This window comes from Toxorhynchites rutilus, chromosome 2 (genome assembly GCF_029784135.1).
Source record: "Toxorhynchites rutilus septentrionalis strain SRP chromosome 2, ASM2978413v1, whole genome shotgun sequence".
In the NCBI taxonomy this organism is placed as follows: Eukaryota; Metazoa; Arthropoda; class Insecta; order Diptera; family Culicidae; genus Toxorhynchites; species Toxorhynchites rutilus.
The window spans coordinates 265,167,338-265,179,668 of record NC_073745.1 but is presented as its reverse complement, the minus strand read 5'-3'; the positions used below and the strand labels follow the sequence as shown (position 1 = coordinate 265,179,668).

Here is a 12,331-nt window from a genome sequence, read left to right as displayed (position 1 = left end):
ATCTTTGTATCACTGAATTCCTAGCTTTCCCTGCTGTTAAATAGTTCCCAAAATCTACCCTTCGCATCCTACCTTGGGGAATGATTTAATAACCACAGTGATCTAGCATACCAATATCTTGAGTGTTACATATTTTAGATCTACCGAGTTTCCCCCCATTTATTACTCCCAAAGGTTAGCATGGCCCGGTCACTCACTCTACCAGGGGCAAAAGCAACAACAACAATCCAGTTGTTGGCGGAGAGCGAGAGTTCTTAACGTCGTCTCTATCTCGCAGGGCGCAAAACGTTTTCTCAGTTTACATAAAACTGTCGGGGGCAAGTTTACTTTAATTTGCGCCGATCTCGCGCACTTGGCTTTCGCACATATTCCGCGGCGGACGCATTTGAGCGTGATTTCTGTTTTTATCTTAGCAAACTTCGATACAGTAAATTGTGACATTTTGGCATTTCCGAACCTGCAAGTATTACTGTCGATCTGATCTGTGTGATTGTGGCACCCGTTGATGTGCGTGAGGTGAACTGGCGGCTTGAGGGCCAATTTGGAGTGATTGGAGCGCGTTTTACGACGGCCTATAATGGAATGCCTCGTATGCAGCTGTGCATAGGGAACAAATAAAAGTGAAGTGGAACGCGTCGTTCGAAATCGGGATGCTGATGGGGAGATCGTAAAGATCTCAGAGGCAGATTGTGTGCAGTCGGAAGTGCAGCATGCGTGAATTTTCTGAGAAAAAGAAATACATATTCGGCAGCAACGCTGAATGAGTCTTCAACAAGTGACAAACGACTAGGAGAGGAAGGCTGTTGAGTAGTGAAGATAGCGCACTAAAGATCATCTGTGAAATTTTATACATTTTGCTCGATAAAAAGTCCTCTCCCTTCGGGTGTTCGCTTGTGTTGGGAGAAGAAAGGCGAAAAACACTGTTATTTACGGCTTCAATGAGCACAGATCAACGGAACGGAAGAAAATTGTTGAAATGAGAAAATAACTTGATCCTCGGTGAGAGGCGTTGAAAAGTGGAAAGTGACCTTTCAGCAACTGCAAACATTTGTCCCAGCGTTCAACGAAATCCACGGTGGAGTGCGGCAAACAACGAAAAGTACAAGGGTCAAAATGATCAAGGTCGACGAGAACTATCCCGCGCAAGGTAACGTGTCGCAAATAATCCAACGCTTTGTTCTATTAGTCGGGTAGTCTTATATGAAATTCCCTAGCAGAGATCTATAATTTTTACAGTGTAAAATGTTTGTTATTTGATTGCATCCAGTCATTACAAGTTATTCTGGGTCAATGAAGAAAAATGAATCCATATGTTAATTTTTTGCTCTGAGTGTTAGTCGGAGAAATGATTTTTCTTCCTAAAATTATTGTTTAGTGCAAAATCACGATAAGATAAACTCGCCTGAAATATTTGAAGTTTATTCTAGCATTTGTATACGATATACAATATATGAAATCTAGGAAAGAAGAGAAGGTACGTCATCGGAGTGTCATTCGAGACCCCCTTCGGGACGACACCTGAAGGCAGATGCAATTTCAATAACTGCGCAAATGCTGCTGCTTGGTACGACTCGGAGTCTCGATTACACTCACTAAACTAGTTTACTAAATTGAGTCATGACAAGTAAGCAGCAAGCCCTTATACAGCTTACCAGGTTCTAGCGGGCTCTCGGGTTACCTATTATCTATCTGTACATACAGAATAATCGGAGCGTGTTAAAAAATTTGTAACTTAAAACACCTGCCGTGGCAAAACGTCCCGAACAGTGCTGGTCGGGAGAATATGTATTTCATGATAGAAAAATAATTTTAGAGAGAAAAAAACACAAGTTTCCACACCGAACCTTGTGTTAATCTTTGAATGATTCATTTCCAAGCAAATATGGATACTTTCGTAATCAACAATCAAACCTCAAACGTATTCAGCCAACAATGGTTATTTTACGTCAATGTTTAACAGTCTCTCAAGCTTCGACACAGTGCGTCGAGTGACGATGATCTAAGATGGGGAAATAAACTCTACGTAAATTCATTAACATTTTACTCAGGGATGACATACAGAAAGAAAAGACCAAAACGGTACGATTCATGTCTTCACCATTATGACTCAGCTCGACTCGGGAACCGAAGGCTCTTTCGATCCGGGTCAACAAATGAAGAAATATATTTCTGCATGTGTCATAAATGGAGAACATTTGAAATTGAATCCAATTCAAACATATCCTTGACCGAAACTCACAGTGGCGAAGAGATGGACGCTAGGTGCTAATCAATGCATTAAGGAATGTTGAATGTGGAATGCGAAATCTGTTTGGAGAAACCCATTGAAGAGCTGAAAAAAGCAATGATTGTATAAAATCAACTGATGTTACAGATACTTTTCTTTTTTTGAATATCATTTTAAGAAGTACAGTCAAACCTGTTTTTGTGCGCGGAATAGGGACCGCACAAAAAAAATGCATAAAAAATCGTACTAAACTTCGCCAATAGCTTTAAAAAATAGTGTTCGCTACACAATTTGAAAAAAACTTTTTCCATACAGTGGATAGGGACCGCATGAAAAATTTTCATTAAGAAAATAACTTAAATCGTAAAAATTCCATTCATGATGAACATTCGTTTTCTTTTATTTCACTTGATTAAGCGGCCTTCTCACTGGCGCAGATAATAAAATCAACTCTTTACTTCTTTCAATGAGCTCCTTCTGACACCATAGAACAAACAGAATAAAACATGAGAATGGGAATTAGCTGACACAGTCGCTATGTAGAGTGATTAAATACGTATCATAGATAGAAAAAATAAAATAAATGATCGATGACTTTTTTTTTTCAAATACCGCACAAAAAAAAATCGCACAGAGAAAAATGCATGAGATTTTTGATGCATGTTTTGGGCGATCGCACAAAAAAAGCCGCACCAAAATAAAAATTTGCATAAAAACCGCACAAAAACAGGCTTTACTGTATAGATAATTTGTATCGGAAAAAAACGTTAAATTTTGTCATTAATTCAAATATATTATTTGTATTCGTGTTTGTATATTACTTTCATGAAAATATGACCTTTGGTATTTATGAATACAAACCCACCTACGAATCATCATAACTCATGGCTTGAATGGCGAAAAACAGCCTTTACTGCATGAGAATCAAACAGTTTCTTTTAAAAGTGGGAATGTTAGTGTCATTCAAGAAGGCTAAGAGCTGCGAAAGCACTTGAGCGCATATCTACTAGCGCCTTGAAAACCAATAACATTAGACTCAAAATATTCCAAATACATTTTCAAATATCCCCTCAACACGTCGCGAGTGATGATGTTTCCTCTAGTTTTTAATAAATTTCTCAAAGGTGGAGGTAATATGTAGATTTTCTAATGTCAACCACTTTAAATAAACAATGTTAAACCTTTCAAGAACAACTGTATCTGTATTTGTATTTTCAATGAAAAAGAACCTGTTTTGAATGCATGGCTCAAATTGCAAAAAAAAAAACTTTTACATGTCATTCGATGAACTGTTCTTCGCCGTTACGTTGCATGCTCTTTTTCGGAAGCACAGATGCGAAATAATTCGAAGTCGAACCGGTATCATAATGCAACATTTTGCTAATTTTAAACCCGGTTGGGTTCCGAAATAAGGGTGATCAACTTTCAATAACTACGAATTGTCTGAAAAGCATATACATTGTGTTTTAATATGAGTTACTTTTTCATGTTCATTGAAGGACAAAGGGGAGAATCTTCTGATGCGAAGAAATTCAACTTCAATGCCCGGTTTGGTTGCTTACTGGCCCGATAAGATTGTATTCCTTCGCGCAGACGAATCCTTCTGACGGTGCACCGGTCGGCATGGAATTTCTTGGCGATGTCATAGTCCGACTGTCCTGGGTTTGCCTTGATCGTTCTCAATACCTTCAAATGCAGTTTCCGATCCTTAGTTCCACTATGACGCTTGGTATGAACCTGCCGATCGATAGTATGCATCTCACGGAAACGTTTGAGAACGCTGCACACGGTCGATTTGGCCATTTTCAACGATTTCGCGATTTTTGAACCTGACCACGTCGGGTTTTTGACGTGGGTGTCCAAAATTAATTTTCGTTTCGCGGCTTCCATCACGTGTAACTTTTTTGATACAAAACGAATCGTAATGAAATTTTCAGCACTGATAGAGGAAACATTCCAAAACAAAGTGCTGTCAAAACATTCTAGATCCGACCACTAGGAGCGCTGTGGTATAATATACAGTGCGTCCAGATTTAAAATGAACTATGCTTTATCAGTTTTTGTTGATTATAATCATAAACCTGGTTGCCTTACAACATAATTGTGATCTGATAAAAGTACAATGTAGGTTAAGAAATTCTTGATTGTTATTTTTTTTTATTTTGATTTTTTCTCATTTTGTTACTTAGTTCGACCTGAATGAACACCGACCATATGGTACCATAGTTTCAATAAAATAGAAGAGGGTCTGATTTGGCATGGAAATGCTCTATGCTATGCATTTCATGCAGCAAGGGAAAATGTTTGTCTATCATATGCTAGATAGTAATAAGAAAACTATATATATAGGTTAAGTTTCGGAAATAAAGCCAGTCACTTAAACTCACAATTTAAACTCGAATGCTTTCTCGGAAGAGTTTTTTTCATTTCAAATCCCCTTTGAAGAAAATATGATAGTTCCTTAGAGGAGCCAGCTAGCCCATATTTTTCATGTGGTATATTATATTCGAAGATAGTCAAAATCAACATGCAACAAATATTATATCGTAATCCTACGTAAACCTTGTGATCATGTCTTGGACACAACTCTTCAACTTGTTGCGGTTTTCGATTGAATGTTTGTTCCATGTTTCAAAATTCTTGTTGGGTCAGTCCTTATTTATACTAATTTTTCATTACTTACATCTGTTTATCTCCCTTCATTTTTTGTCTTTTAAAAACAGCCTAAAACTCAAAATCGAAGCAACAATGAAACGCTTGGATTGTGGACCACTTCGTTTTTTAATAACGATTTTAATAGCGTCTGTTGAGAATCAGGCTGTAGTAAAAGGTGTCCCACATAAAATCCTCCTCCGATCGATCCCTTTTAAACTTTCAGACAATAAAATATAACCCACTATGTGACCCGGCAAACTTCGTCCCGCCCAAAATTTGTTTTTTATTATCAATACCTTCAAACATTCACGTTTTCTTACTAAGCGCAAGTTCATATGTACACTCGCAGAACTGTTCATTGATTGATCTTCTAATCGACCGATTCCTAGTACTTCTTCCAAAACTCATCATTATAATATCAGATTATTTTCAGACACAATTCTCGTTCAAGATTTTTCAACTACTTGCAAATAACATGTTTATCCGTTACATGGAATAAATGTTTGATACAGAAAATATGATAGAATGAAGACAGAACCCTCCTCTCTTCTCTCCTTAGAGAGAGGGGAGGAGTGTCTATTCACCATAGAAACGTTTCGTGCCCCCAAAATATTTACATGCCGAATTTGGCTCCATTTGCTTGATAACTAATCGAGTTATGCAGAAATTTGTTTTTCATTTGTATGACAGCCCACCCTAAGAAGGGGGAGGAGTGTCGAACCACCATAGAAACATTTATTGCATCCTAAAACCTCCACATGCCAAATTTGGTTTCGTTTGCTTGATTAGTTCTAGAGTTATGCAGAAATATGTATTCCATTTGTATGGCAGCCCCCCTTAGAGAGGGGGGAGGAGTGCCGAACCACCTTAGAAATGTTTCTTTCCCATTAAACCTCCACATGCCAAATTTAGTTCCGTTTGCTTGATTAGTTCTCAAATAATGCAGAAATTTTTGTTTCATCTGAATGGCAGCCCCCCCCCCTAAGAGAGGGGGAGGAATATCTAGCCATCGTAAAAATATTTATTGCATCTCAAAACATTCACATGCCAAATTTCGTTTCGTTTGCTTGATTAATTCTCGAGTAATGCAGAAATTTGTGTTTCATTTGTATGGCAGCCCCCCCTTAAAGAGGGGGGTGGAGTGTCTAACCACCATAGAAACATTTATTGCGCCCTATAATCTCCACATGCCAAATTTGGTTTCATTTGATTGATTAATTCTCGAGTAATGCATAAATTTGTGTTTCATTTTTATGGCAGCCCCTCCCCTCCTAAGAGACGGGGGAGGAGTATCTAACCACCATAGAATCATTTATTGCACCCTAAAACCTCCACATGCCAAATTTGGTTTCGTTTGCTTTATTAATTCTCGAATAATGCAGAAATTTTTGTTTCATCTGAATGGCAGCCCCCCCTTAAAGAGGGGAGTGGAGTGCCTAACCACCATAGAAACATTTATTGCGCCCTAAGATCTTCACATGCCAAATTTGGTTCCATTTGCTTGATTAATTCTCGAGTAATGCAGAAATTTGTGTTTCATTTGTATGTTCGATGCTCTGAGTTACGTAGTAACCGTGATGAATTTCTCCTTTTTCGGAGCACTGAAAGGACAAAAAAGGGGCAGGTAGCAAGCAGGTAGAAGTTAGAAGGGTCTGAGCCCAGGGGCATGGACATAAGTTTGACGTAGGACTGTGATTGTTCGGAACAATTGTTTATTTTGAATGTTTTTAATGTTTATTGTTCAGAAATCTGTTATTTCAACTCTTTCGAATCTCCAAATGGTTACATTGAAAAGGGTTGTTTGTTATATGTATTGATATCCCTCAAACGGGTTGTTACAATTGAAGTTTTAAGATGTATCGTTCGCATCTTCTTTGTTCAGAATGTCCGAATTTCCCGCTTGAGCATCCAAGTGTAGCACGGTGGAGCTATAGCGTCACCAGCTTCAGACGTCAATGAATGGTTTCTCCTAACTTTCGTTTTGTGTGCCGCCTAAAACGTTCTGCAACAGTTAGTGCAGGCTTTTCTGCATCACATTGATACTTGCGCTTATTCCGATAATAAATCCGATTCTAAATAGCAGTCAAATGTTGCACAAAACAAACACAAAATTAGCTTCTGAAAGGAAGTTCAATTGACTAACTGAAAACTATTAATTAAAATCAATGTAACACATAACAGAGTGGAATGGTAAACGAAGTGTATGTGAATCGGTAAACAAAAAAATGACATTCATTACATTGATTACGAAGTTTATGGGGAAGAAGTTTTGGAAATACTTATGATTTCGTGATACTTTGAGGCAAAATACCCATGAAATCATGAAGCTGCTTGATTTTTGAGGGATAGCTATGGTATTATGATTTCTTTCAATTGTCTTATTTTCATTTTTAATCTTATTTTAGGTCATCGTGAGTAGTAGCTTTTTCGGTAAAATAATGTTCGCTTGCAGACTATATTTTACGTCACACACACACACACACACACACACACACACACTGACACTGAGAGCCATGACAATTTCACCTTGCTATCGCTGAAATAATGATATTTTTTCTAAGGAATTGCAACCATATCATTAACCCACTCCACCATCTACATTATTCTTATTACTATAGATTGACTGGATGTCTAATTTATTTTATAGAACGAATTATTGCACACAATTTTGTTTTGCATACAACATTCACGAGAATCAAGCTAAAATAAAGCATTTGCATTCGAAGCTAATTCATGTATTATGAACACATTAAACATTAAAATGTTCACTTGTTTACAATTTCCACAGTTGATGTCTCAGGCGAAAATGCTGGATGAATTTGCCGTCTAATGTTATCCACATTTTTCGTAGAGTGACCACCGTAGACGTAGTCCTACGTCAAAAGCCTCCAGGTCAACCGAAAAAGTTGAAGACGAAGAATTTGAAACATTACTCGGTCAATATAAGGGTCAAATGCAAACAGAGCTTGCAAATCTATTGGGAGTTATTCGACAAGCTATTTCTAAATGACTCAAAGCCTCAGAGGCAGGAATGCCAACTTTCCTGATTTTTCAGGATTTCCCAGACATTTTGGCTCGTATCCATCCTGACAAACACTCGATTTTGCCTGACTTTTCTGAAGTGATCCTGATTTTTACCGATTTCTAGTTTTTTATTTTATCACAATAAAAAGAATCCGTATTATGTATACCGGGACTCCTTTCAAAGTTTTACTGGTTGGGAATGAGAACTGTCAAAATAGCCTACATGAAAAGCTCTCCGTTTCTCCCATGTATAGTGATTGCTCTTTCTTTCGTTTATCATTTACAATTACTTATTAATATTTTTTTGAATGCTTAAAACACGTAGGGCGTTTATTCCATCTGAAAATCTATTATGTTTTTCGTTTAACAATGACAGAAAATGAAACCGTCAGCGCCAATTGAATGAACATAGGAAATAATTTTGTTAAATCTTTTTTTTCTCTTTCTCTCTATCCAGAATATTATCTCAAGGATTACAGAGTTTTAGATATTTAGTAGTTTTTCTTTGTAAAGTATATAATTATGAATCAAAAAACAGTAAAAAATGTAAGAAATGTAAGAAATGCATAAAAAAGGACAAGTGATAGCTTGCTCAAGTATGAAACAAAGTAATAAAAGTAATACAATAAAGATAATTTATAGACTGGGTACGGAAATAATGAAAAGAATATTATCCACTAAGAATTATGTAGAACTGAAAAAAGAAGAAAAAAGTTCCCTTATGTTTTTGCAGCAAATAACAACCAAAAAAAACAAATCGACGTATAAAAGGTAAGAGAAGTAAGAAAATGTAAGCATTTTTCAACTTAAAATGTATTTTTCATTAAACGTTGTTTTGTTTATTTAAGAAAATATTTTAAATTGTTCGGAAAGTTCGTGCCGCATTCATGATGAATGAATTAACGTTGATCAAGAGTAATCCTCAGTATACGACAAATGAATTAGCGAATTCAATACAGATATCTAAATCCACCGTTGATGAGCATCTGCTGAAGCTGGTATACCGTATATCGAGACGATATGTGCGTTCCACACAATTTGAATGAAATGATGTCAATGGATTGTATTTCAATTTGAGGCCCGCAAATCGTCTTCGTGATAGACGTCGCCTTTCCATCAGGCCAACTCCAAAATAAAAATAATAAATTATTTTGGAGTCATGGTAGGGGTTCCTATATCACCAGTTCTCCAACTAACCGGTTATTACAGCCTCAGATAATCACAGATTCAGGTCTCTACAAAATTAAATCAAGGACAAGAACTTCGATTCTATAGACAGCATAAAAGATACACTGAATAGTTTTCGACAAGAAAGATCATGATCTGATAGGATCGAATTTAAAGCGGCATGAAACATGGCGAAAGATTGTGGAACAAAACTGTGCATACAAAATTCAATAAACGTATGTCTGCCTTTAAAAATGATGCTCTTTTTCTCCTAAAAATCAGCACGAATTTTCCGGACATCCCAAAATGAGCTATCCCGATTTATCCTGATTTTTATTTTTATTTTCCCTGATTTTTGAAAATTTTAGTTGTCAACCCTGCTCAGAGGATACATCCAAAAGCAAGGAAATTAAGTTCCATACGAATCGAAAGCGAGAGAACGGCAATTTTGCATGACCAAAATGTTGCTTGAACGGCTCAAAAGGAATTATTTCATTTATTGAATCGTTACCGGGGATGAAAAATAGATTCACTACCAAACGAAAACGAAAAACGTGTGTGAAGTCCGGCCAACCAGCAACATCAACGTAATGCTCTGTATTTGGTGGGATCAAATGGGTATGATTCACTATGAGCTGCTGACACCTTTCTGCAAATTAAAAGCCAACTGTTTGAAAAATAACCCTTTATAAATCTATGGATATTATCTATGAATATCTATGAGTATTGAAACAAAGCCACATCAATCAGCAGATAGACAAATTTGAACATACTTGGGACACGCTGGCGCAGCTCACTGGCGTCTTATCGTTGGAACTCGTTCTCATACTGCAATGTGCCAAGCAGGTTGTAACATTACACCTTATGAAACCACCCAACCGTGTCTTCGTGTAAGCATTCAAGTCACTCGCTTCGAGTGTGTTTTTTTATTCTATTCTATTCAATTTTAAAGCTTGTGGTTTACCATAATCCGTCGTATCGAGCAACGGAACAAAAAGAATCGGCGACGTGACTGAATGTAATTCAATGAAGACAAATCATCAGATTGCAACAATTGGGGATATCAAATTACCACATAGTACCTATATGCCATCATCGCGCGATTCAATGTCACATACTATCCGAGTTTGCCGCGATTTGATCAAGGAGTCTAGGGATTAACAGTTCGCTCTAGAAACAATGAGACAACAACGAGATTATAACCTGACATCACCCCAATTCACCTGACATCTTTCTGATCGTTCTAATGGAAATAAAGGGTTTTGATCTTTTTCTCCAAAATATATAGTATTTATTCAGGCTCATATGGTGTTAGCCTGTTTGGGTTTGGGTTTGATCTTTAGCAAACTGTAACTAAAAAACAAAGTATTTTTTAGAAAATTTTTTCACGTTGATATTTAAATAACTTTTACTTTTATTCAAAGTTATGCAGAATAATTGTGAAGTTTACGAAATAGATGCGGTAAATGAGTGGACAAAGGAGAACTATAGCTACAGAATAATCTGTATTTTTACAGATTCCCAGATTTTTTTTTAGTTACAGATTACAGATTTGCAGATTTCATACAGAATACACAGATTTCAAAAATTGTTATGGCTTCATGCCACTAATATTTGAATCAGTCTGAATGTAAATTTCTCTTTTTGACAATCTTTTGTAGTGAGATGCCTTGATTTCTCATATTCGATTTAAGGTAATAATATGCAAGAGTCTGCGTCGACGGTTAGCATCACAGTAGTTGAATAAGAAATAAAGAAATAAATATTTTCTTACGAAAGCACAGAGAATGTGAATGTAAAAAAGTTTTTTTACGTTCGTGGAAAGCCATTTTGCTTTGAATTCGCTAACAATCTATTGCAATATATTTCATAAAATTCCAACAGTTGATATCGTTGAAATAGCGTTGAAAATAGAGATACTGATTTCCCACATACAGGTCGGACTCCATTATATATAATCGCAATTTCACTTACAACGTTAATTTTCGAATCCAATACATAATCGAATCACAAAAAAGCTATTTTCCTATTAATGTTTGACATTCATACAATGAAAAAATTGTTTTCTTGAGATTCGATTATGTATAGGATTTGAAATCGAGTCCGACCTGTATATGAGTAGATCGCAAGGAGCTTTCCTAGCACGAACTAAAAAATCAATCAATTCCTAGTTGAGAAAACACAATGCGGTCTTCACATTTAAAGTTATCTTTCGCACAACCCAAGGTGAACAAATGAGATAAACCCGATTCAGAAAATGTTGAAGTTAAAACCATTGTTGAATTCGTCTGTAACAATATCTCTCTCACTGCAATCCGTCGTTAAACAAAAGCAAACTTTTTATACTGTTTTTTAAATTACAAAACAACCAAAACAACAAAATTCCATTTTTATTCCTGGATAAATTCACACGCCTCTAACTTCGATTCTGAGACCGAAAGAGGTGTGTTTCCGGGGTCAAGGTCAAGGCGTTCTACAGGGTTTTCCAACTTTAAATTCCGAAAGTAAATTGAAATAAAACACACTTAGAATTCGAATTTCGATGAAACTTTGATTTCAAATTAAAGTTTGGTTTATGCCATTATGTGTGAAATACAACATCATTCAAATGTCCACCTAGGGCTCCCTCGCACACCTTGATCCGGAACAGGTAATTTTCGATGACTTTTCGGCACATATGGGGCGGTATCTCGGTCATAACTTCACGAATGGTGTCTTTCAAATCTTCAAGAGTTTGCGGAGAGTTGGCATAGACACGGTCTTTCGCATAACCCCACAAAAAAAAGTCTAGCGGGTTCAAATCGCATAATCTGGACGGCCAATTGGCATCACCAAAACGCGAAATTATGCGTCCCTCAAATTTCGTTCGCAATATGGCCATGTTCGGTCGTGTTGTGTGGCACGTGGCGCCGTTCTGCTGAAACCACATGCCGTTTCCATATCTTCAATTTGTGGCAAAAAAAATCGGTTAACATGCGGCCATAGCGCTCACCATTCACAGTTACCGTCTCGCCGTCCTCATTTTCAAAGAAATGACTCCACCAGACCATAATGCGCACCAAACAGTGACTTTTGGCGGATGCAATGGCCTCTCAACAGTCACGTGTGGATTTTCTGAGCACCATATACGGAAATTTTGGGTGTTCACATAGCCACCGAACTCGAAATGTGCCTCATCGCTGAAGAAAATTTGATGCGAAAATTCAGCATTTTGCTGCTGTTGTTCGTTCACCCAATCGACGTATGCCCGATGCATTC

General features: G+C 37.0%; 1 protein-coding gene across 1 annotated transcript in view; it reads left to right on the top strand.

Annotated features, from left to right (window-relative positions):
- The first annotated feature begins 315 nt into the window (after positions 1-315).
- The window catches only part of LOC129767508 (myosin light chain kinase, smooth muscle-like), an 81,109-nt gene continuing 69,093 nt past the window's right edge, over positions 316-12,331 (top strand). Inside the window, exon 1 of the mRNA XM_055768488.1 lies at positions 316-1,147. Within this exon, the coding sequence (XP_055624463.1) occupies positions 1,114-1,147 (34 nt within the window). The 5' untranslated portion in view covers positions 316-1,113. The remainder of the gene's footprint in view (positions 1,148-12,331) is intronic.